The sequence below is a fragment of the Thunnus albacares genome, chromosome 5, assembly GCF_914725855.1.
Source record: "Thunnus albacares chromosome 5, fThuAlb1.1, whole genome shotgun sequence".
NCBI classification, from domain to species: Eukaryota; Metazoa; Chordata; class Actinopteri; order Scombriformes; family Scombridae; genus Thunnus; species Thunnus albacares.
In genome coordinates, this window is record NC_058110.1 from 35,831,314 (window position 1) to 35,858,472 (window position 27,159).

Here is a 27,159-nt window from a genome sequence, read left to right on the forward strand (position 1 = left end):
GTAGCATCACATGGAAATACTCAAGTAAAGTACAAGTACCTCAAATCTGTACTACAGTACAGTACTTGAGTAAATGTACTTACTTACTTTCCATCACTGTTCACAGAGAAAACTTTTCACTAAAAGCTCTTGTTCAGTTACATTTTCCTCATCTGGAATCTCTGTTTTAGAAACAACCTGCTTCACACTTTAATATTCATATTTATTACAGTTTAACTTCAGATGATTTATTCTTTCTTCTTTTGACTCTAGTCTGCTTTCAGTAATGATGACACATAAATGTTTTAAAGAGATCAAACATGATCCACCTGCTTCAAGATGTTCTCCATCACAACAGGATCATTCAGATCCAGAGCGGAGTTCTTCTTCAGACTCACTCGCACCACGTACTTTGAAGCAGGCGCTTTGAAAAACAAACAGGCTTCATCAGCTCACTTTGTCTTCTGAGTGTTGTTTTATTGACACATTTTTCACACCAACATATAAACTGCACAGAAATCAATGTCCCAAACTCAACTTAAACACACACACACACACACACACACACACACACACACACACACACACACACACACACAGCGACTGGGGATACGAGTAGGTTTATCCATGTGTCCTCCTCGTCTCCATCTGTATACATTGATGTACCGTAAATACATGTCACTAACTTGGCTTCTTCTCTGGAGTTTTTGTGCTTTCTTGTCTTGAAGGAAAATCTGGAGTCTGAGTTGTGGGCCATGGCTGCAGGGATGTTGCAGGGATGGTGGCGTTGTCCTGTGGGTGTCCTGCCTCGACATCTTCTCCTGCTATTATTGTTATGATAATTATTAGTCACATCTCTATTATTATTATCAGTGTTATTATTATTATTGTTGTTATTATGCTTCTTTGTGTCACTCTCCCTCCCTCCTTCTTTCTGTCTCAACACAACCGGTCAAGGCAGATGGCGTCCACCTAGAGTCCGGTTCTGCTTGAGGTTTCTTCCCGTTAAAGGGGAGTTTTCTTTCCTTGCTGCTGTCACAAAGTGCTGCTCATGGGTTAATGTTGGGTCTCTGTAAATTAAAGAGTTCAGTGTAGACCTGTTCTATGTGGAACGTGCCCTGAGATAACTTCTGTCTTCAACACTAAGGCATAATGTGGCTTTGTGATCAAGGGTTGATGTCGAATACCATTAAAATTAAAATATAATTTCTTTACTGAAGTTGAATTAGCTTCCCCTTAGCATTGCAATACGTTAGCCTCAAGTCACACACTTCGACTCACTCTTGCTGAATAATTTTCATTATTATATATATATTTGATAATTTATAGGTCTTATTATTATTATTATTATTATTATTATTATTATTATTATTATCTTATGCTTCATCATGTATACTCCAGATTTTAGTTACTAATAAATATCTTAATTTATCCTAAAAGTGGTTGTTTGTATTCTTTGAGCAACAGTTGACAGAGCTTCTTACACTCTGGCGATAGAAAGCAATTCCAAAAGAGTATGTCTCTCTCAAGTGGCTCAAGACTCAAACTGAGGGATTCACAGCATCATAGCACAGAGTCTACTCTCCTGAGGGTGACAAATGACTCACTCCTGTCCCTAGACTCAGGAAATCACACTCTTTTAATTGTTTTAGATCTATCTGCTGCCTTCGGCACAGTTGACCACTCCGTCCTCTTGGACCGCCTTCAGTATGTTGTTGGCATTCAGGGGCCCTTCTGTGGTTTGCCTCCTACCTCCAGGACAGATCAGCATCTATTAAAATTGATAATGTGTCCTCTTCCTCTGCATCTATCACATGTGGAGTACTACAAGGTTCCATATTAGGCCCTATTCTATTTCCCATTTACATACTCCCTCTGGGGTCTATTTATAGAAAAAGTAATATATCTCTTACCATTGCTATGCAGATGACACCCAGCTGTACCTCCCCCTAAGTCCTGCTGATCTGAGCTGTTTTAACTCCTGCTGAGCTGCATTGAGGATGTAAAATCCTGGATGGCAAAAAGCTTCCTGCAGCTAAACCAGGATAAAACTGAGGCCCTAATTTTCAGACTTTTGCAAAACCTCAGTAAATACTCTTGTGCCTCTAAAATTGAATATTAACTTCCACTCAAGAAATCTCAGCGTTATCTCTGATTCTGGTTTAAAATATGATAAACAAATGAAGTCCGTTGTCAGCAGCAGCTTCTTCCATCTTAGATCACTTACAAAACTAAAATCATTTCTGTCTGTTAAGGATTTAGAGACCATGGTAGATGCTTTTATCTCCTCCTGCACTGACCTTTCTTCACTGGTTATCAATAAAATGCAGAATTGATTTTAACATTCTTTATTTGTTTTTAAAGCACTGCATGGACAGACTCCAGCTTATCTTTCTGAATTCCTGATCCCCTCAGATCTGCTGACCAATCACTGTTTGTCATTCCACACCGACAGTTAAAATTCAGAGCTGATCAGGTATTTTCCATTGTTGACCCTAAACTGTGCAACAGTTTGCTGCTCATTATTAGATGCTCCCACTCAACTGATATTTTTAAAACCTGTTGGAAGACCCATCTCTTTTCTTCAGCCTGTTAATAGTTATCATGTAGACATGAATAGTTACGCTCTGTTTTTATTTTATTTGTTCTCTCTATTAGTGATTCGTCCTCTGTGCAATGTTGTTGTGTTTGTAGGATTTATTTTTATTTATTTTATTCTACACTATTAATTTGTCTGTGTTTACATTTGATTGTATTTCTCAGTCTGTGTAAAGCAATTGGGTCAACTTCTGTTGTTTTTAAATATGCTTAATAAATAAATTGACTTGACTGTTCATACTGACCATTAGAAGATCCCTTCATATGCACTTACAATGGAAGTGATGGGGGACAAAATCCACAGTCCTCCTTCTGTGCAAAAATGTATTTCAAAGTTTATCTGAAGCTAATATGAAGCTTCAGCGTCCAAATGAGTCAAATCAAGTAGATATCTTTCAACGTGGTCAGGCACCATCATATCTTGAAGAGCTCATAATACCGTATTATCCCACTAGAACACTGCGCTCCCAGTATGCAGGCTTACTGGTGGTCCCTACAGTCTTTAAAAGTAGAATGGGAGGCAGAGCCTTCAGCTATCAGGCTCCTCTTCTATGGAACCATCTACCGGATTCAGTCCGGGGTGCAGACACCCTCTCTATGTTTAAGAGTAGGCTTAAAACTTTCCTTTTTGATAAAGCTTATAGTTAAGGCCGACCAGGCTCGCCTTGGATCAGCCCTTAGTTATGCTGCTATAGGCCTAGACTACTGGGGGACTTCCCATGATGCACTGAGCTCCTCTCTCCTCCTCCTCCTCTCCATCTGTATGCATTCATGTAACATCAATGCATGTCACTAACTTTGCTTCTTCCCCGGAGTTTTTTGTGCTTTCTCATCTCACAGAAAAACCTGACTCCCGGGCCGAACCTTCGCGGTCCTTCACAGTCCTGATGGCATCCTTCCCTGTCTATTGATGCTTGTGCTTGTTGTTGTTTGTTGTTGTCATTGTTTTTCTTCTGTCCCCCCTCCCCCTTTCCCTCTCTCTTTCTCTCTCTCAACCCAACCGATCAAAGCAGATGGCCGCCCACCAAGAGCCGGGGTCTGCTTGAGGTTTCTACCCGTTAAAGGGGAGTTTTTCCTTACCGCTGTTGCCAAGTGCTTGCTCATGGGGGAACTGTTGGGTCTCTGTAAATTAAAGAGTACGGTCTTGACCTGCTCTATGTGAAAAGTGCCTTGAGATGACTTCTGTTGTGATATGGCGCTATATAAATAAAGATTGATTGATTGATTGAACGTTACAGTCTTTTTAGTGCCAGAGTCTCTCTTTTTGTTACTATACTTCCACCGCAGCTCGACAGGGAAACACTGTCTGAGGAAACACAAAGAGGGAATTTGATGCTAAAAAGACTGTAAATGTGTCAGATATCCACTTGATATGACTAACTCAGACCGCTGAAGCCTCATATAAGCTTCACAGAGACTTTTAAATGTTGACACACTGTGGATTTTGGCCTCCATCACTTCCATTGAAAGCACATTTGAAGGATCTTTTAATAGTCAGTATGAACAGGAGGAATGATTACAGCGAGGAAAACCTCTTTCACTGTTCATATGGACTCCTTACTGCTGGTTTAAGACACACTGGAAACATTGTGAACCATCCTTTAAAGGCTAACTGAATCATGGCTTACCTTTGTAGCAAACAAATGCTTTCTTCACATCACAGGTCCAGTCCTCCCATCGTCCAGAACGGCCAAAGTTTGCTGCCACACAATTCTCATTGCCGTCATTAGGTTGTGATGGAAGCCAGTACCTAAAGGAGGAGTTGCTTCCATCAGACCACTTCCAGGAGTCTCTGAAGAGGCCGATCCAGACTTTTTGTCCTGCAGGTATCAGATCCTTCACCTTCTGGTTCTCTTCTTCATTTCTCACACTGGCCAGGTCTGTGTAGTGCTCTCTGCAGTGGTTCTGGGCCTCAGTCCATGTCATGATAGTGTTGATGAGGACAAATGTCACATTCGACCCTGAAAATAGACCACAGTGAAGAACTGTGTAGAAGTGACATACAGTTTTCCCGGGTCTTGGTAGCCTATAGCTACAGACATTTGTTGCATGTCGTTCCCCTCTTACTACCCCTGTTTCCTGTCTGTTACTTACATTAGTGAATAATGAATAATGCCAGTTTCTGTAGCAGTTTCTGTGTCATTATAAATCCACTGAGAACCACTTCAATAAAAGAATGCATTCATTAAAATAATAATTAAAGACACTGACATCTTAAGAAATATTAATGAGTATTTTTAACAGCCTCTTCACATGTCTACACTTCACTCTTTAGATGTTCTGTATGTATCCAGTGGTGGAAAATAACTAAATATATTCACTTAAGTACTGTACAAGTACAATTTTGAGGTGATGATTGTGTTTATTACTATTTTTGAATGATAAATCTCAGTATGGAGCTGCATACATATGAATATGCAAGCACACATTCATCCATAAAGACACATCAGAGCCACTTTGCCTCCTTTTCTTACTCCTTTCGACTGAGGCAGTGACGTGGGATAAACTTGTGTTAATGGTGGAGCTGAATGGGTCAACAGGCTTCATATAAACTGGCTTCATGACTCAACTTCACACCTTGAATTGAACACAGGGCTCACATTTATGTGCTTTTTATGTAAGTGACTATTTAGGCCCAAATCTGTAGGAAACTGAAGAGTAACTTCAGAAGAACAAACCATTAGTTATAACTCTCACCTCTGACATCAGAGCAGACTGCACGAAAGGATTTGGTACAATCGTCATCGTTCCATTGTCCACCATCATACATCTGTGTGCAGTATTCTGCACTGTGATAGTTGTCTGGTTGCCCAGGGTACCATTTTCTGAACTCAGCCTCCCCGGGTTTGTAGAAATGTCTGTCTGACAGCGACCACCTCCAGCTGTTCACGTCATCATACAGTCCTATCCAGAATCCCTGAAAGCAAGATTTGATTGTGTTATACAGCATTTGTCCTTGTTCAGCTTACAGGACAATTCACAATGTTTCCAGTGTGTTAAACCAGCAGTCAGGAGTCCATATGAACAGTGAAAGAGGTTTTTCTCGCTGTAATCATTCCTCCTGTTCATACTGACTATTGAAAGATCCTTCAAATGTGCTTTCAATGGAAGTGATGGAGGCCAAAATCTATACTGTCGCTCCTGACTGATGTTTTAAGACAGTTATAAAAAATTGTGAACCCGTCCTTTAAAGCTGATCAATACTTTTGCATAAAATTTCCATTCACACTCTGACTTTAAGAGGAGATTTTACCTAAAGTAACTGATACATTTTTAGTTGCTTGTGCTATAAATTCAGTAATTTAATGGTACATAATAATATTATAGTTATTACAATTATTAAAATAATAATGGTGGTGAAAGTGATGATAATTATTGTTACACAGTACCGGGTTTCTATTGACTGGAACTATTTATACATATTTATTATCATTGTTTTTATTTTATTTAATTTTTTAATTAAACTTTAAATTCTTCTTTGTTTAAATTGTTTGCTCTTTTCCGTTTCAACTTGTCAAGAACTTTGAGCTGCATTTTGTGCATGAAAGGAGCTTTATGACAAAATGTATTATTCTTATTCTTTTCATATTATTACAATATGAAATTAAAAACATTTTTGCAACTATTGTATCTTTGTTGTCCAATTTCCTGATATTTATACATATATTGCACATTTTGCTTTTTAATATTGCTCCCACATAAAGTCCCACTTAAAAACAAACTCATTGGGCCATATTTACTGAGAAAGTGGAACATTTGTACTAAAATGTTCATCACAGCCTGAAGAAAATGTACTAAAGCAGCAGCTCAGCGTGTGTGACAGTCACACCTCTCACCTACATACTGTCATTGTCAAAAATGTAAATGAAAGAGAGACAGAGTAGATAGTAGAGAAAAGTGAATTCACATAGCTGTATTCCGGGTAGACCATTTTGCTTAAATCTGCCGTGTTGTTCAGGATCGTCACATCCTCCATGTTGTCTATCGTGGCCAGGTCAGTGTAATTGTCTCTGCAGTAACTCTGCGCTTCAGTCATGGTCTTTGGCTCATAAACAAAGTGGTACTGACGTTGAGCGTATGATGAGACGGCACACAGCACTGTGATGACAGACATGCACAATGATTAGATCTGGCCTAAAAATGACTTTTCATTTCAGTGTATTCATGTGTGTCATTGTTTTTGGCAGTAAAAATTATGGATGTGAACTTCCAATATTGATGTGATGAACATAAAAAACATAAACTATCATTTTGCATTTCATATATATATATGAATATATACATATAAATATACATATATAAAAAAACACTTGCCTGATGCAGCTGTGATGCTGAGAAGAACTTTCTCCATCTGTTTCTTTCTGCTTCTCTCTTTTAGTCTGTGACCATTGATATGCAGTTGTAGATTATACACTAACCTTTTACAGTACCTCACCTTTATAAGCTTCATGCAAAGTGGTTATTAATGTTTATTATTTTCCTATCAGGCTCTTCAGTTTCTCACTGGCTGATTATGCAGCTGTATGCACTATATTAAACTCTTACCTTTCATTGTCTTCATGCAAAGTGGTCATGGTGTTTATTATTTTCCTATCAGGCTCTTCAGTGTCACAATGACTGATTATGCAGCTGTAGATGATATTTCAAACTTCTCCAGAACTTCAGTTATGTTGGCTTCATGCAAAGTGGTCATGGTGTTTATTATTTTCCTATCAGGCTCTTCAGTGTCACAATGACTGATTATGCAGCTGTAGATGATATTTCAAACTTCTCCAGAACTTCAGTTATGTTGGCTTCATGCAAAGTGGTCATGGTGTTTATTATTTTCCTATCAGGCTCTTCAGTGTCACAATGGCTGATTATGCAGCTGTAGATGATATTTCAAACTTCTCCAGAACTTCAGTTATGTTGGCTTCATGCAAAGTGGTCATGGTGTTTATTATTTTCCTATCAGGCTCTTCAGTGTCACAATGGCTGATTATGCAGCTGTAGATGATATTTCAAACTTCTCCAGAACTTCAGTTATGTTGGCTTCATGCAAAGTGGTCATGGTGTTTATTATTTTCCTATCAGGCAATGTTTCTCACTGGCCCATTATGTAGGTTTTCTGATGCTGTACTGAATATCAGGTCAAGAATGATCCTCTTGTCCAAAAACAGTTTGATATTGGTTTGTTTGTCCCAGTATGATGGAGGTTTCTTACTGACTGCAGCCACATAAAGCCAAGAAAATCTGTGATGAATGATTATTATTCATCTTAAGGCAGTAATGTATAGGGCTTCAACTAAGGTTATTTTTATCATTGATTAATCTGTTGATTATTTTCTCAAATAATGTATTAGTTGTTTGATTTATAAAATGTCAGAAAACAATGAAACATGTCAATCAGTGTTTCCCAAAGCCCAAGCTGTCGTCTTCAAAAGTTTTGTTTTTTCCACAACCCAAAGATATTCAGTTTACTGTCATTAGGACTAAAGAAACCAGAAAATATTCACTGCTTTTTTGAAAAGCACAGAGTAAGACAGACTATTATATTATATTGTTCACTTAGTTGTGAGACAGTAAAACATAAAACAATATAATATAATCTAAAGACAATAAACATAAGAGTATAAGTTTCCATTTCACTTCCTCTTTTAGCATTCCATGCTAACTTTAAATCTTCAGTTATCTATCCTGTGTTCTGTAGGCTCCGTCCAACCCAACAATCGGTCGGGTTCAAAGGATCCTCAAGAGAAATGAAGACTCCTGACAGAGGTCACGGGTGTGAACCAAATAGTAAAATACCACACTTTAAACTCAGTTACTGAAATAACACCTGTGAATGGGTGTTCTTCAAAACAAGTCAGTGCTTGAGGTTTGTCTAAATTATCAATGCTCACTTTACACAAACCACTGTATACAAGGTGTGTGCAATTACTCGCACCCCCATGGGTAAGTCATATATGTGTTGTGAAGGTAATGAAAGACCAAAGGATTGGCTTATCAATTTAACGTACAGAATTCTGGAAGAAATATCATTGTTCCTTTGCTTTGTTAATATGTGTATGTCCTTGAGAGAAAGAATGTACCTTAGGAGGCCCACTCCTTTCTTTCCACCCTGGCTTAGGCCCAAATAAGGTAACATTCTGGGTCTTGGTGTAAACAGAACATGTTAAGGGGTCAAAGGCCACATATAGCTCGGGGCTCTTGGTTTCCTGAGTCCTTGGGAGATGTGGCTCTTGTCTAACATACATGTGCATGTAAATGTATATCTCGTGGCTGTGTGCCATTGGCTGTAATCATATAAGCCAATATATTGACCAATCACAGTTCCTTCTGCAACTGTAATAGATTAGGTTTGCTCTTTGTTTGTTGAGACAAACTGATGCAAATTTTTGTGTGTTCTGTCACTTGTTGTCTTATTGTACAATAATATTTTTCTAATCTTCAACCCAGCAGTGTTTTGTGTATTATTTCATATGTGTGTTTAGTGTTTTCAGACAATTTCCATGACAGTGTCACATTCAAGTTTCACACAAGGAACGGTCTGTAATAATTCAAGTCTTTGAATGCAGGAGTATCACAGCGTTGCTTGATCAATAGGTACAGCAGGTAATAAAGGTGTTCTCTCAGAGCTCGGGGCACCTCTCTCTGTTCAGTTATCAGGCTCCGAGATGCTCGTTCAATCATTTTAGTGGAACATGTAAAGGATATGGGGACCTCGTTCTGTCAGGAGCTTAACCGAGTGAGGATGTTTCAGCTGCTGTGTTCGTGAACGGCAGGTGAGAAGTCGTCACTTCTCTGACATGTGGCCTCCATTGACTCTCAGCAGGTTTTGAAACCACAGTGAGTGTGATCCTCTTCTCCCTGATATGTGGCAGCCGATGGCTCTTGGTAGGTTTTTAAACCTCAATGAGAGCGGCCCTCACCTTCAGTTACTTCTCTTCCTCATCTGTGAGCAGTATGGGACTCTCTCCTTGAGCCTCCATCACGAGTGGCAGCACGTTTACCCGTTTGCAGTGGCTGGTGTGCACCCATGTGGTTCTCTCTGTGACCTTTACTGCTGAGACGGTGGTGAGGAGAACCTGCTACGGCCCTTTCCACCTGGCCTGGTTCCAACGTTTTCCTCTTTAGTTTATTGTAACCCAGTCTCCGGGCTCGAGGTTATGTAGGTTGCCTGGCTTCTCCTGAGGAAGGGCTGCTTTCACCTGTGTTGGGACGGGCAGTAGTGCATTTGGTTATTAGCAACAATTCATAATTATCTATGATAATTATGAAAATAAGATATTGTTAACCTTAATCAATAATTCGGGCACCAACTTTTGGATCTGTGAGGAACACAGTTGATTATTTGCAATAATTATCAATTATCAAAGATAATTAACTAATTATAACAATTAATAGAATTATTAATATGAATTAAAAAATACGGGGCACCACCCGGAAACCGGGACCAATAACCAAACAAGGTAGTCTCATAAATGGGAGTTCACCTAGAATGTTAATATCTGAGAGATGTCAACATTCAAGGGTGAAGAAAGAAGGGTGAATTCAAGCTCTGACTCCTTCAGTCAGCCACTTTTCACAATATTACACACAATAATGACAGAAGAACTTCTCTTTAAAGATATAACAGTGTTTATTAAACTTAGTAAAATTAACAAAGTTAACAAATGCTTCATTCAATAAACAACTATCCTAAAATCTAATCCTACCAAACAAAACACAATCAGCTATGTACAGGGTTGGACACATGCAGGGGAATGCGTGTGTGTGTGCGTGCGTGTGTGTGTGTGAGCGTGCGTGTGTGTGACAAGATGGTGACAGGGCCTGACGTGATGAAGTTGTCGGTCTGCGACGCGGACGTGACTATGGGAGGAAGTCACGTCGCGCGAGAACCGGATGGCAGAAATGTGGCGGTGTCTCAGTTAGACAGAAGCAAAACGATGCTGCCTGGTGGATGGCGTCTTGCACTCACCCACTTCTCTGAAAAACACATGTGTCTGATGGCGGATAAGGAAAGACAAAGCGAAGCTTTGTCCGACGTTATCTGACCATCAGATGTGCAAAAGATGTCGGTGCGTGTATGTGTGTGTGTGCGCGCGTGTATGTGTTAGTCAGAAGAGAGAGGGAAGAAGGAGAGAAAGCGATCGTGAGAGGAAGAGAAGCGGTTCCTTTGTCCACAGACAGTGCGCGTACGGACGGCAGTCTGTAACACACGTTGTCTGGTTTCTGACCGACAAAGCAACTTACTTCCTGACTCATGGTGGCACAAACACAGCAGTAGTCCAGAGCAGGACAAACACAAAATAGTCTAGTGTGGTGAACGCAACTAAACAGGCAGCAAACTTAAAATACTCCTCAGAGTAAAGCAGGAAAAATGGACTCAGCGGTCTGTCAACAGCACAACAAACAATAGCAAAAGCTAAGAGCTAAATGCTAAACAACAGCAACTGATGCTGATAAGAACACACAACTAACACTGCCTCTGCCCAGACGTATGCCTCTTACTTGATGGCTTCAGAAAGCGAGCAGGGTTTGTGTGTAGTCCGTCGTTATGTCCGGCTTTGTCCTGGGCTCGGATGCAGACGGTGGCCGTTCTCGCACAGTCGGCAAAAAGCACGGCAGCTGGCTCTCGGCGGCGTGGCGGAGAGAACAGCAGAGTCGACTCGGTGAAGAAGCGTTTCTTCCATCTCGAGGGAATTCGAGGACGCTGGTTACAGCAGTGGTCTCTCTCAGATCCAGGAATGTGTTCGGGTGAACACGGGCGAAGTCTCGTCTCGTCCGGCGAGGGGAGTCTTCGATGAGGGGAAAAGACGTGTGTGGGGTACCCCCTTTAGTCAGCTGACTCAGAGGAACAGAAGTTACCCCTAGCTCAGTGGCACGGGAAAGGCGTGTGCTTCAGGGCATGTTCAGTTTTTAAAGGGGCGGTGATGTCACGGCTGCGTCATCAGGACGCCTCGCTGTGCAGGAGCGTCTCCGCCAATGAGGCTGTATGTTGACTGTTCCCTGCTGAGGTGTGAAAATCGCAAAGCATCCTTGGAAATTGAGTTTGCAATGGACTCCCATTGTCTGTAAGCAGCATTTTTGGTGCTATTCTTTTGTCTCGGGGGAAACAAAGGAACAAGCACCTCGTGGTCAGGCCTCACAGGTTACATGTAGGCCTTCTCTGTGTGACCTCATGGTTTGAGGCCCAACATCCCCCCTTTGGTCTGAAGAGTGGGGTGCTGGCCACAATCTTCAGAGCAACCCAAGGGCCGAGCAGTCCCTGTGGGTTAGAAGTAACCTGGTGGTCACACAGTCCATGTGCTCCAGAGACAATGGGAAGGCTGGAACAGTCCGTATTTCCTGAGAACAAGAACGGGTTGAAACAGTCCATACAGTTCAAAGTTCAGAGTTCAGAGGCTTGTCTGACACCTGTGTGTTTGTTACACTAAGAACAGAGGACCAGTTTGCACAATACGTTCACCGCCTGCAGGTCTTTGTACAAATCTGTTAACTCATCTCAGGAAATATTGGTGTTCTGACCTGTGAGGTTTCACATGTAACAATAATTCCTGCTTTCAAGAATGAGTTAAAAACTGGTGTTACACCCTCTATAGTCTCTGGTTTCAATGGATATTGATCTTTACATGAGCTGTATTCTGATTTGGGTACAATTTCAATTGGCTGCACATGCTTAATCAGACCAACATCATATTTACTTTTAGCCCAGAGAGTTGTAGGAATATCTGTCAGCTCAGGGGAGTCAGCTGTCAACTGAACCATTGTTTTTCTGTGCAGGCCTTCTGTTTGTAAGTGTACACCTCTTTTACCAATGAATGTCATACTGCACGCTGTTCTGCATGCTTTACATGATTACTGTAATACATCAAAAAAGTCTATCTGGTTTATCTCCACTGCTGTGCTTCAGTATTAGCATCAATCATGGTCTTAGGTTTTCCCACTACTTTGTTTTGCTCTTTTCTTTTCTTCAGGGAGATGTGTAGTGCTGAGTCATATACTTAAAAAGCTTTTGTCTTTGTTCTTCTGACACTTCTGCTCCTGTCTCACGCATCTCATCTGTCTATTCTTAACCTTTCCTGAACCACTCTAGCTCAGTCTCATCCTGTTCATAAGAAATGTGTGTAGTACAGCATGAGCTTATCTGCTTTATGTACTGCACTTCCTCTGTCTGCATGCTTTTTCCAGCAGTTCTGAGCTGGGCCCTGAGGGTTGCAGGTCCCATCGGTACATGTGCAGTGGCATGACCCACCCCAGTTGCACATATTGACCTGGGAAGCCTGATACTCTGGTGACTAACCCTTTTTCTCTATCCCCATCTTCTGTGATTCCAGACAGTGGCGTGGTGTACGATTCTTTTACTGTGATGCTCGTTGCTCTCGCAGCATGAATGTACCCGCCACTCAATTTCGGAGGATTTGGAAATTCAGCCTGCTTTATAGCAGAAATAGAAATCTTGTCACAGTTTCTGAGTTAACTAATAATCAACTCTCTCTCTCTCTCTCTCTTAAATTGCACATCAATGCGATATCTTGTCTACTTTTATTCTATTTTTCCTGTTTTTTTGGCTTCTTTTTATTCCATTTTTTCTTCTTATACTTTTTCTTTTTCTTTTTTTTGAGACATGTCTCACTTTGACAGCTTGGTCTCTTCCAAACGATTATCATTTTAAGAACCGACAAATCATTTAAGAATCAGAGAGTTCTCTTCCTTTGGGATCCTCACTACAGCGTTTGACTGAATTACTCAGTAATTTCAGTGGGTCGTCACTTCGAAGCAAACCTCTGTGTGAATTCCTTCATTTCATTTCATGTTTCTCTGAGATCCTGTCAGCGAGCCAGCGTCGGACTCAGCAGCCTCCAGCACTCCATCTTCTCACCCTTTTGATGGGGAGGTATGGAGTTTGTCAGCCGATCCCAGACCGGCCGCCTGTGCACAGTTTTCCCTTCAGCCGATGAGCCGCTGGCCCACGTTACTGGGATCCCATCCTCGTCACCAGATATTGTGGTGGAAATTTCAGATGAATTCACAGAGAGCAAGCTGTCTTTCAGAGTTTTATTGCAATATCCAGAGTACACATTTACAAATGCAGATCTCCTAGTTTGCCAGTATAAGGCAGTAGCCTAAATGAGCCACTGGGTGTCACTGTCGCGCTGTCTATTTCCCTGAGAATTTAGCAATGATCACTGTTTGTCCCTTACAGCACACCGTATTCCTGAAATTCATTTTTTTTAAGTTTCCTTTCACTATTTCATAAGTAAGCAGTGTTGATTAGTGATGGGAGGAACGAGGCTTTCTGAAACAGTGAATCATATGAAGCAATTGTGTTGAAAATGGTTCAGTTTCCAAGCATTTGATACAGTTTAAATGGCGACATCTGCTGGGCGACTTTGACGTTGCTTTTATATGTAAGGATTCAGGGTGAGACGTCATAACAGGCAAAATATAAGTGAACTCATTGCTGTCATCTGTTTAATGTTTTCTGTCATATTTTATTCAATAAAAGTTATTTACCAAAAACTGTCTCAGTGTGTGGATGTATAAATATATATGGAGATAATTAGTCATTTATTAATAAGGTTTCTAGTAACCCCTTATTACTTTTATGAACTCTGATGAATAAGGGACAGTAAGCTCTGTAACAGATTTATATTATAACAGGCTTTAAACAGTGAGATGAAATAAAGGAATAAAACTGTCTGCATTACTTTGCTGTAATCAGGAAAATGATTGTTCTACTGAAAAAAGAAATTAAGACACGTGGGGGATTTTCATTTGTATGGGCAGGGGTTTAAATATTTTCATTCAAAAACACATTTCCACAGAACTGGGCTTCAGTCTGCTCCTCTTCTTGCTCACTACCTCTCCAGCTTTGGAGACGACCTGTTCACATGACACCGATGTTGCTGGCATGTAAAGGTTCCTTAAACATTATTAGAGATTGACAAGCACCCGCTCCGCCATCAACCCCTATGATTCAACCAACACACTCGCAGTCTCACACATGTGCACAACACACTCCGGATACGTGTGTGACGTAACGAAGCTTTGTTGTGATGGTGTTAAGTCTCACCCTTGGTCGGCCTTATGGGGCGAACAACAATCCACCATTTACCCAAAGTAAAACTCTAACACCTTTTAAAACAATCAAACCATGGGATTTATTAAGAAAAAAAACAAAACTGCAAATGAGTAGTTTTAAGAACGATTAATAATTTGAAGGCACAAATTATGAATCATACAAAGACTTCTCAAAATCCTGCCCCCTGACAGCTCCTGGCCTCTGTAGTTCCCTCCAGTGTGTCAGTCTGTGTAAGTCGTGGATGCTCACAGGTAGAGCGGCAACTAACGATTATTTTCATTATTAATTAATCTGCTGATTATTTTCTCAATTAATCGATTAGTGTTTGGCCCAGTCACGTGTACAGCTTCACTGAAATGTCGTCTAGAAAGTTAATCTCGGTTTTGTGAGGCTAACAGGTCACTGAACACATCATCATATAGAGCATAAGGCTGTCTGCATTACAAGCTCCATGGAGCAAAGTTATTCAATATGACTTTTATGTGTATATATATTTTTAGCAGTGGTGGAAGAAGTATTCACATCCTTAATGTAAAATTACTCCGTTACAAGTAAAAGTCCTGCATGAAAAACCTACCGTACATAAAATTATATGGCCTAAGTATTATCAGCAAAATGTACTTAAAGTATTAAGGTAAAAGTACTCATTACAGTAACAGTTTATGGTGAATGATTTGTTTACTCTGCACATTTGTTCAGTAATTTTCCCTTTTTGCTATAATTTTGTTTGACCACATCCACAGACAACTACTGACCACAATCTGCAGTTAATGATCTTTATTAACTTCAAGGCAATAATATATCCATTACATTAATAAAGCTTCATTCCTCAATTATTGAACATTTTCATTGATGTAAATGTTAGTATGAATATTAATAAATTCAAAGATACAGTAGAGAAAAGAGAAAATGTAATAATCAAAATATCTTTAGTCTATTGACAGAAATATTAATTAAAATGATTCATCTTTCAAATATCTACTTTAGTGAAAAAACTGTTCCATTTCAACTGTTTTAACAAACATTTTGTATTTTAGAAATAGCTTATAAATAATTTGTGAATTGCTGATCATTAAAGTGCCTACAACATGTGAAGATTTGAAAATGTCTGACTTTGATGATCTCTTGTGATAGTATCAAGAAAACACCTGCAGCTGCTGTTCTGAACCAGGCTGACACACACTTTGACATTGATTGTCTTGTTTTAATCACTTATGGAACAATTTAAAAGATGATCATTCTTACAGTTATATACACTCAGCGAGCATTTTATTAGGAACACCAGTGCAATCTAACATACTCCAGTACACCACCGCCCACTGTGACCTCAATAATAAACATAAAGTAGAATCTTCACCTTTCTGACATAAATTGAAAATGTATTAACTTCATAATTCAACATCATTCCTACTAATTTATCACAGACTTGTCCTACTCATTCATTTATATTCCACTATAGAGTCTTAACATCTTCATCTTCCTTTATGTTCCAGTAATGTGGTTAAATTCTCATTTAAATAATGTTTTTAATGTTTTGTGGAATTCACTCGTCATCTTTTAAAAAAACATCTTAAACACACATATCAGTAACTTCCCAGTAAAGTGGTGACTGTTGGACAACTGGAGTGAGAAATGATGGTTATAAGAAGAGAAAAGAAATATGTACAGTAAATAATATTTCTTTCCTCTTCTTCTTCTTTCTTTTTATTTTGTAGTATCAACATAATATTTTTATTTAATGTAATTCTGTTTATCTTGTCTTTGAGATTTTATGAGATGTGTTTGTGAATGCTTATAGCTTGCTATCTGTTTAATAAAATTCATGCACAGCTGAGTATATGCAGGTAAAAGTGTGTTTGTATATATGTGAATGTCTTTGTGTGCAAATCAAATCAAACCTTATTAGGAATAATTTTTTGTTTTAGCATTCAAAACATACAATTACTATAAAAGACTTCAGGATAATTCGAGTATATGCAGGTAAAAGTGTGTTTGTATATATATGAATGTCTTTGTGTGCAGATCAAACCTTTAAAGGATCATTCTGGCAACTTTCTATATTTTTCTTCTTGTCAACAAATCTCATGTTTGGATCCAAACCAACAATGAACTGATCTACTAACAAGTATTGTGTGTGTATCAAAGCCTGGTATATCTTATTCCTGCATTGTTGTCCAGAAACTATAACTATTTTATGCACTAACCAATAAAATAATTTCTAATAAGGTGACAGCATAAAAATACATACAGTATGATCATTATTTGTATAATTTAAAGACCACAAGAAAATATATTTTACACTTTTAAAGGATGAAGGAAAAAATCTTTCATGGAAATAGACGGACCAACTTCTACACAACATTAAAACTCATCTTTCTTTGTCTTCTTCTCGACCTTGTGGAAGACTTTTCCATCGGACTGCTTCCTCCAGCTCAGTTTGACGTCTCCATTCACCCCCTTCTGCTTTAGCCTCTGTTTGAGCTGAGATACAAAAACATTTACTGTCCTGAATATCAGTCACAGACAGTGGTGGAAGGAGTACTCAGACCCTTTACTGAAGTAAAAATACAGCAGTGTCAAAATACTCCATTACAAGTAAAAGTCCTGCATGAAAAACCTACTACAGTAAAAGTACATAAGTATTATGAGCTTGATGTAGTTAAAGTATTGCAGTAAAAGTACATAAGTATTATGAGCTCGATGTAGTTAAAGTATTGCAGTAAAAGTACATAAGTATTATGAGCTTGATGTAGTTAAAGTATTGCAGTAAAAGTAGTGGTTTGGTCCCTCTGACTGATATATTATTATATATGACATCATTAGATTATTAATAGTGAAGCATCAGTAGTTTACACTACTTTATATACACTTAGCTAGTTTAGTCCAGTGGTTCCCAACATAGGGGTCGGGCCCCTCCAAAGGGTCAGCAGATAAATCTGAGGGGTGGTGAGATGATTAATGGGAGAGGAAAGAAGAAAAAACAAAGTTCTGATACACAAATCTGTTTTCAGTTTTTGGACTTTTTCTCTAATCTTTGATTTTTGCTGAAATATTGGATCATTTGAACATTTATTGAAATGAAAGCATGTGAGAAGTTTAGAGGGAAAAATCACTATTTGGTGGAGCTGTTAACAACTCATAGACATGTGAAATGTGACCCCGACTACACACTGCTTTTTGTAAGACGTCAAAAGCCAAAAAGGTTGGAAACCACTGGTTTCATCTTTAACAATGTGTTGTATTTTAAAAGCTTGTTATATTATCCATTGTGTCAAATCTTCATCTGAAAAGTAACTAAAGCTGTCAAATAAATGTAGTGGAGTAGAAAGTACAATATTTCCCTCTGAAATGTAGAAAGTAGCATCACATGGAAATACTCAAGTAAAGTACAAGTACCTCAAAACTGTACTACAGTACAGTACTTGAGTAAATGTACTTAGTTACTTTCCATCACTGTTCACAGAGAAAACTTTTCACTAAAAGCTCTTGTTCAGTTACATTTTCCTCATCTGGAATCTCTGTTTTAGAAACAACCTGCTTCACACTTTAATATTCATATTTATTACAGTTTAACTTCAGATGATTTATTCTTTCTTCTTTTGACTCTAGTCTGCTTTCAGTAATGATGACACATAAATGTTTTAAAGAGATCAAACATGATCTACCTGCTTCAAGATGTTCTCCATCACAACAGGGTCATTCAGATCCAGAGCGGAGTTCTTCTTCAGACTCACTCGCACCACGTACTTTGAAGCAGGCGCTTTGAAAAACAAACAGGCTTCATCAGCTCACTTTGTCTTCTGAGTGTTGTTTTATTGACACATTTTTCATACCAACATATAAACTGCATAAAAATCTGAGTTTTTGTGCTTTCTTGTCTTGAAGGAAAATCTGGAGTCTGAGTTGTGGTCCATGGCTGCAGGGATGTTGCAGGGATGGTGGCGTTGTCCTGTGGGTGTCCTGCCTCGACATCTTCTCCTGCTATTATTGTTATGATAATTATTAGTCACATCTCTATTATTATTATCAGTGTTATTATTATTGTTGTTGTTATTATGCTTCTTTGTGTCTCTCTCCCTCCCTCCTTCTTTCTGTCTCAACCCAACCGGTCAAGGCAGATGGCGTCCACCTAGAGTCCGGTTCTGCTTGAGGTTTCTTCCCGTTAAAGGGGAGTTTTCTTTCCTTGCTGCTGTCACAAAGTGCTGCTCATGGGTTAATGTTGGGTCTCTGTAAATTAAAGAGTTCAGTGTAGACCTGCTCTATGTGGAAAGTGCCCTGAGATAACTTCTGTCTTCAACACTAAGGCATAATGTGGCTTTGTGATCAAGGGTTGATGTCGAATACCATTAAAATTAAAATATAATTTCTTTACTGAAGTTGAATTAGCTTCCCCTTAGCATTGCAATACGTTAGCCTCAAGTCAAACACTTCGACTCACTCTTGCTGAATAATTCTCATTATTATGTATATATTTGATCATTTATAGGTATTATTATTATTATTATTATTATTATTATTATTATTATTATTATTATTATTATTATTATTATCTTATGCTTCATCATGTATACTCCAGATTTTAGTTACTAATAAATATCTTAATTTATCCTAAAAGTGGTTGTTTGTATTCTTTGAGCAACAGTTGACAGAGCTTCTTACACTCTGGCGATAGAAAGCAATTCCAAAAGAGTATGTCTCTCTCAAGTGGCTCAAACTGAGGGATTCACAGCATCATAGCACAGAGTCTGCTCTCCTGAGGGTGACAAATGACTCACTCCTGTCCCTAGACTCAGGAAATCACACTCTTTTAATTGTTTTAGATCTATCTGCTGCCTTCGGCACAGTTGACCACTCCGTCCTCTTGGACCGCCTTCAGTATGTTGTTGGCATTCAGGGGCCCTTCTGTGGTTTGCCTCCTACTTCCAGGACAGATCAGCATCTATTAAAATTGATAATGTGTCCTCTTCCTCTGCATCTATCACATGTGGAGTACTACAAGGTTCCATATTAGGCCCTATTCTATTTCCCATTTACATACTTCCTCTGGAGTCTATTTATAGAAAAAGTAATATATCTCTTACCATTGCTATGCAGATGACACCCAGCTGTACCTCCCCCTCAGTCCTGCTGATCCGAGCTGTTTTAACTCCTGCTGAGCTGCATTGAGGATGTAAAATCCTGGATGGCAAAAAGCTTCCTGCAGCTAAACCAGGATAAAACTGAGGACCTAATTTTAAGACTTTTGCAAAACCTCAGCAAATACTCTTGTGCCTCTAAAATTGAATGTTAACTTCCACTCAAGAAATCTCAGCATTATCTCTGATTCTGGTTTAAAATATGATAAACAAATGAAGTCCGTTGTCAGCAGCAGCTTCTTCCATCTTAGATCACTTACAAAACTAAAATCATTTCTGTCTGTTAAGGATTTAGAGACCATGGTAGATGCTTTTATCTCCTCCTGCACTGACCTCTCTTCATTGGTTACCAGTAAAATGCAGAATTGATTTTAACATTCTTTATTTGTTTTTAAAGCACTGCATGGACAGACTCCAGCTTATCTTTCTGAATTCCTGATCCCCTCAGATCTGCCGACCAATCACTGTTTGTCATTCCACACCGACAGTTAAAATTCAGAGCTGATCGGGTATTTTCCATTGTCGACCCTAAACTTTGCAACAGTTTGCTGCTCATTATTAGATGCTCCCACTCAACTGATATTTTTAAAACCTGTTGGAAGACCCATCTCTTTTCTTCAGCCTGTTAATAGTTATCATGTAGACATGAATAGTTACGCTCTGTTTTTATTTTATTTGTTCTCTCTATTAGTGATTCATCCTCTGTGCAATGTTGTTGTGTTTGTAGGATTTATTTTTATTTATTTTATTCTACACTATTAATTTGTCTGTGTTTACATTTGATTGTATTTCTCAGTCTGTGTAAAGCAATTGGGTCAACTTCTGTTGTTTTTAAATATGCTTAATAAATAAATTGACTTGACTTGACTGTTCATACTGACCATTAGAAGATCCCTTCATATGCACTCACAATGGAAGTGATGGGGGACAAAATCCACAGTCCTCCTTCTGTGCAAAAATGTATTTCAAAGTTTATCTGAAGCTAATATGAAGCTTCAGCGTCCAAATGAGTCAAATCAAGTAGATATCTTTCAACGTTACAGTCTTTTTAGTGCCAAAGTCTCTCTTTTTGTTACTATACTTCCACCGCAGCTCGACAGGGAAACACTGTCTGAGGAAACACAAAGAGGGAATTTCATGCTAAAAAGACTGTAAATGTGTCAGATATCCACTTGATATGACTAACTCAGACTGCTGAAGCTGAATAGAAGCTTCACAGAGATTTTTAAATGTTGACACACTGTGGATTTTGGCCTCCATCACTTCCATTGAAAGCACATTTGAAGGATCTTTTAATAGTCAGTATGAACAGGAGGAATGATTACAGCGAGGAAAACCTCTTTCACTGTTCATATGGACACCTGACTGCTGGTTTAAGACACACTGGAAACATTGTGAACCATCCTTTAAAGGCTAACTGAATCATGGCTTACCTTTGTAGCAAACAAATGCTTTCTTCACATCACAGGTCCAGTCCTCCCATTGTCCAGAACGGCCAAAGTCTGCTGCCACACAATACTCATTGCCGCCAATAGGTTCCGATGGAGACCAGTTCCTAAAGGAGGAGTTGCTTCCATCAGACCACTTCCAGGAGTCTCTGAAGAGGCCGATCCAGACTTTTTGTCCTGCAGGTATCAGATCCTTCACCTTCTGGTTCTCTTCTTCATTTCTCACACTGGCCAGGTCTGTGTAGTGCTCTCTGCAGTGGCTCTGGGCCTCAGTCCATGTCATGATAGTGTTGATGAGGACAAATGTCACAACTGACCCTGAAAATAGACCACAGTGAAGAACTGTGTAGAAGTGACATACAGTTTTCCCAGGTCTTGGTAGCCTATAGCTACAGACATTTGTTGCATGTCATTCCCCTCTTACTACCCCTGTTTCCTGTCTGTTACTTACATTAGTGAATAATGAATAATGCCAGTTTCTGTAGCAGTTTCTGTGTCATTATAAATCCACTGAGAACCACTTCAATAAAAGAATGCATTCATTAAAATAATAATTAAAGACACTGACATCTTAAGAAATATTAATGAGTATTTTTAACAGCCTCTTCACATGTGTACACTTCACTCTTTAGATGTTCTGCATCCAGTGGTGGAAAGTAACTAAATATATTCACTTAAGTGCTGTACAAGTACAATTTTGAGGTGATGATTGTGTTTATTACTATTTCTGAATGATAAATCTCAGTATGGAGCTGCATACATATGAATATGCAAGCACACATTCATCCATAAAGACACATCAGAGCCACTTTGCCTCCTTTTCTTACCCCTTTCGACTGAGGCAGTGACGTGGGATAAACTTGTGTTAATGGTGGAGTTGAATGGGTCAACAGGCTTCATATAAACTGGCTTCATGACTCAACTTCACACCTTGAATTGAACACAGGGCTCACATTTATGTGCTTTTTATGTAAGTAACTATTTAGGCCCAAATCTGTAGGAAACTGAAGAGTAACTTCAGAAGAACAAACCATTAGTTATAACTCTCACCTCTGACATCAGAGCAGACTGCACGAAAGGATTTGGAACAATTCGCATCGTTCCATTGTCCACCATCATACATCTGTGCGCAGTATTCTGCACTGTGTTGGTTGTTTGGTTCCCCAGGGTACCATTTTCTGAACTCAGCCTCCCCGGGTTTATAGAAATGTCTGTCTGACAGCGACCACCTCCAGCTGTTCACGTCATTGTACAGTCCTATCCAGGCTCGCTGAAAGCAAGATTTGATTGTGTTATACAGCATTTGTCTTTGTTCAGCTTATAGGATGATTCACAATGTTTCCAGTGTGTTAAACCAGCAGTCAGGAGTCCATATGAACAGTGAAAGAGGTTTTCCTCGCTGTAATCATTCCTCCTGTTCATACTGACTATTGAAAGATCCTTCAAATGTGCTTTCAATGGAAGTGATGGAGGCCAAAATCTATACTGTCGCTCCTGACTGATGTTTTAAGACAGTTATAAAAAATTGTGAACCCGTCCTTTAAAGCTGATCAATACTTTTGCATAAAATTTCCATTCACACTCTGACTTTAAGAGGAGATTTTACCTAAAGTAACTGATACATTTTTAGTTGCTTGTGCTATAAATTCAGTAATTTAATGGTACATAGTAATATTATAGTTATTACAATTATTAAAATAATAATGGTGGTGAAAGTGATGATAATTATTGTTACACAGTACCGGGTTTCTATTGACTGGAACTATTTATACATATTTATTATCATTGTTTTTATTTTATTTAATTTTTTAATTAAACTTTAAATTCTTCTTTGTTTAAATTGTCTGCTCTTTTCCATTTCAACTTGTCAAGAACTTTGAGCTGCATTTTGTGCATGAAAGGAGCTTTATGACAAAATGTATTATTCTTATTCTTTTTCATATTATTACAATATGAAATTAAAAACATTTTTGTAAATATTGTATCTTTGTTGTCCAGTTTCCTGATATTTATACATATATTGCACATTTTGCTTTCTGTTATTGCTCCCACATAAAGTCCCACTTAAAAACAAACTCATTGGGCCATATTTACTGAGAAAGTGGAACATTTGTACTAAAATGTTCATCACAGCCTGAAGAAAATGTACTAAAGCAGCAGCTCAGCGTGTGTGACAGTCACACCTCTCAGCTACATACTGTCATTGTCAAAAATGTAAATGAAAGAGAGACAGAGTAGATAGTAGAGAAAAGTGAATTCACATAGCTGTATTCCGGGTAGACCATTTTGCTTAAATCTGCCATGTTGTTCAGGATCATCACATCCTCCATGTTGTCTATCGTGGCCAGGTCAGTGTAATTGTCTCTGCAGTAACTCTGCGCTTCAGTCATGGTCTTTGGCTCATAAACAAAGTGGTACTGACGTTGAGCGTATGATGAGACGGCACACAGCACTGTGATGACAAACATGCACAATGATTAGATCTGGCCTAAAAATGACTTTTCATTTCAATGTATTCATGTGTGTCATTGTTTTTGGCAGTAAAAATTATGGATGTGAACTTCCAATGTGATGAACATAAAAAACATAAACTATCATTTTGCATTTCATATATATATGAATATATAAATATAAATATACATATATAAAAAAACACTTGCCTGATGCAGCTGTGATGCTGAGAAGAACTTTCTCCATCTGTTTCTTTCTGCTTCTCTCTTTCAGTCTGTGACTGTTGATATGCAGTTGTAGATTATACACTAACCTTTCACAGTACCTCACCTTTATAAGCTTCATGCAAAGTGGTTATTAATGTTTATTATTTTCCTATCAGGCTCTTCAGTTTCTCACTGGCTGATTGTGCAGCTGTATGCACTATATTAAACTCTTACCTTTTATTGGCTTCATGCAAAGTGGTCATGGTGTTTATTATTTTCCTATCAGGCCTTCAGTTTCACACTGGCCCATTATGTAGGTTTTCTGATGCTGTACTGACTATCAGGTCAAGAATGATCCTCTTGTCCAAAAACAGTTTGATATTGGTTTGTTTGTCCCAGTATGATGGAGGTTTCTTACTGACTGCAGCCACATAAAGCCAAGAAAATATGTGATGAATCATTATTATTCATCTTAAGGCAGTGATGTATAGGGCTTCAACTAAGGTTATTTTTATCATTGATTAATCTGTTGATTATTTTCTCAAATAATTTATTAGTTGTTTGATTTATAAAATGTCAGAAAACAATGAAACATGTCAATCAGTGTTTCCCAAAGCCCAAGCTGTCGTCTTCAAAAGTTTTGTTTTTTCCACAACCCAAAGATATTCAGTTTACTGTCATAGAGGACTAAAGAAACCAGAAAATATTCACTGCTTTTTTGAAAAGCACAGAGTAAGACAGACTATTATATTATATTGTTCACTTAGTTGTGAGACAGTAAAACATAAAACAATATAATATAATCTAAAGACAATAAACATAAGAGTATAAGTTTCCATTTCACTCCCCCTTTTAGCATTCCATGCTAACTTTAAATCTTCAGTTATCTATCCTGTGTCCTGTAGGCTCCGTCCAACCCAACAATCGGTCGAGTTCAAAGGATCCTCAAGAGAAATGAAGACTCCTGACAGAGGTCACAGGTGTGGACCAAATAGTAAAATACCACACTTTAAACTCAGTTACTGAAATAACACCTGTGAATGGGTGTTCTTCAAAACAAGTCAGTGCTTGAGGTTTGTCTAAATTATCAATGCTCACTTTACACAAACCACTGTATACAAGGTGCGTGTAATTACTCGCACCCCCATGGTTAAGTCATATATGTGTTGTAAAGGTAATGAAAGACCAAAGGATTGGCTTATCAATTTAACGTACAGAATTCTGGAAGAAATATCATTGTTCCTTTGCTTTGTTAATATGTGTATGTCCTTGAGAGAAAGAATGTACCTTAGGAGGCCCACTCCTTTCTTTCCACCCTGGCTTAGGCCCAAATAAGGTAACATTCTGGGTCTTGGTGTAAACAGAACATGTTAAGGGGTCAAAGGCCACATATAGCTCGGGGCTCTTGGTTTCCTGAGTCCTTGGGAGATGTGGCTCTTGTCTAACATACATGTGCATGTAAATGTATATCTCGTGGCTGTGTGCCATTGGCTGTAATCATATAAGCCGATACATTGACCAATCACAGATCATTTCTCTGTTCCTTGTGCAACTGTAATAGATTAGGTTTGCTCTTTGTTTGTTGAGACGAACTGATGCAAATCTTTGTGTGTTCTGTCCCTTATTGTCTTATTGTACAATAATATTTTTCTAATCTTCAACCCAGCAGTGTTTTGTGTATTATTTCATATGTGTGTTTAGTGTTTTCAGACAATTTCCATGACAGTGTCACATTCAAGTTTCACACAAGGAACGGTCTGTAATAATTCAAGTCTTTGAATGCAGGAGTATCACAGCGTTGCTTAATCAACAGGTACAGCAGGTAATAAAGGTGTTCTCTCAGAGCTCTCATGAGAGCGGCCCTCACCTTCAGTTACTTCTCTTCCTCATCTGTGAGCAGTATGGGACTCTCTCCTTGAGCCTCCATCACGAGTGGCGGCACCTTTACCCGTTTGCAGTGGCTGGCGTGCACCCATGTGGTTCTCTCTGTGACCATTACTGCTGAGATGGTGGTGAGGAGAACCTGGTACGGCCCTTTCCACCTTCCTTCTAGGAACACAGTTGATTATTTGCAATAATTATCAATTATCAAAGATAATTAACTAATTATAACAATTAATAGAATTATTAATATGAATTAAAAAATACGGGGCACCACCCGGAAACCGGGACCAATAACCAAACAAGGTAGTCTCATAAATGGGAGTTCACCTAGAATGTTAATATCTGAGAGATATCAACATTCAAGGGTGAAGAAAGAAGGGTGAATTCAAGCTCTGACTCCTTCAGTCAGCCACTTTTCACAATATTACACACAATAATGACAGAAGAACTTCTCTTTAAAGATATAACAGTGTTTATTAAACTTAGTAAAATTAACAAAGTTAACAAATGCTTCATTCAATAAACAACTATCCTAAAATCTAATCCTACCAAACAAAACACAAACAGCTATGTACAGGGTTGGACACATGCAGGGGAATGCGTGTGTGTGTGCGTGCGTGTGTGTGTGTGTGAGCATGCGTGTGTGTGACAAGATGGTGACGAGGCCTGACGTGATGAAGTCGTCGGTCTGCGACGCGGATGTGACTATGGGAGGAAGTCACGTTGCGCGAGAACCGGATGGCAGAAATGTGGCGGTGTCTCAGTTAGACAGAAGCAAGACGATGCCGCCTGGTGGACGGCGTCTCGCACTCACCCACTTCTCTGAAAAACACACGTGTCTGATGGCGGATAAGGAAAGACAAAGCGAAGCTTTGTCCGACGTTATCTGACCATCAGATGTGCAAAAGATGTCGGTGCATGTATGTGTGTGTGTGCGCGCGTGTATGTGTTAGTCAGAAGAGAGAGGGAAGAAGGAGAGAAAGCGATCGTGAGAGGAAGAGAAGCGGTTCCTTTGTCCACAGACAGTGCGCGTACGGACGGCAGTCTGTAACGCACGTTGTCTGGTTTCTGACCGACAAAGCAACTTACCTTGGAAAGGATTTGGCGTTCCACCAAAGTAGAAGATTCTCGCTTAGTCTGGCAAGATAGTCTTAAAACGTATAGGAAGGCCCTCTGTAATGCCAGAGCCGCCTATTACTCAGCATTAATAGAAGAGAATAAAAACTGCCCTAGGTTCCTTTTCAGCACTTTGGCCAGGCTGACAAAGAGTCATAACTCTACTGATCCATGTATTCCTATAGCTCTCAGTAGTAACGACTTTATGAGCTTCTTTAATGATAAAATTCTAACTATTAGAGACAAAATTAACCATCTCCTGCCCTCAACAGGCA

At 39.0% G+C, this 27,159-nt stretch overlaps 3 protein-coding genes and 1 long non-coding RNA gene across 4 annotated transcripts in view; 1 reads left to right on the top strand and 3 right to left on the bottom strand.

Annotated features, from left to right (window-relative positions):
• LOC122981768 (polymeric immunoglobulin receptor-like) overlaps positions 1–27,159 on the top strand; it is a 724,120-nt gene that overhangs the window by 636,238 nt on the left and 60,723 nt on the right. The gene's annotated exons all lie outside the window — the stretch shown is intronic.
• The window catches only part of LOC122981723, a 930,226-nt gene that overhangs the window by 492,057 nt on the left and 411,010 nt on the right, over positions 1–27,159 (bottom strand). The window lies entirely within an intron of this gene.
• LOC122981815 (E-selectin-like) lies at positions 6,025–7,302 on the bottom strand. The gene is made up of 3 exons (XM_044350604.1): positions 7,123–7,302; positions 6,892–6,956; positions 6,025–6,675 (listed from the first exon to the last, which is right to left on the bottom strand). The coding sequence occupies exons 1-3, from the start codon at positions 7,149–7,151 to the stop codon at positions 6,410–6,412; spliced, it is 360 nt and encodes a 119-aa protein (XP_044206539.1). The 5' UTR covers positions 7,152–7,302; the 3' UTR covers positions 6,025–6,409.
• On the bottom strand, positions 16,880–21,314 carry LOC122981833. The gene is made up of 3 exons (XR_006403329.1): positions 21,213–21,314; positions 18,310–18,625; positions 16,880–17,125 (listed from the first exon to the last, which is right to left on the bottom strand). It is a non-coding gene; the product is annotated as an uncharacterized LOC122981833 (long non-coding RNA).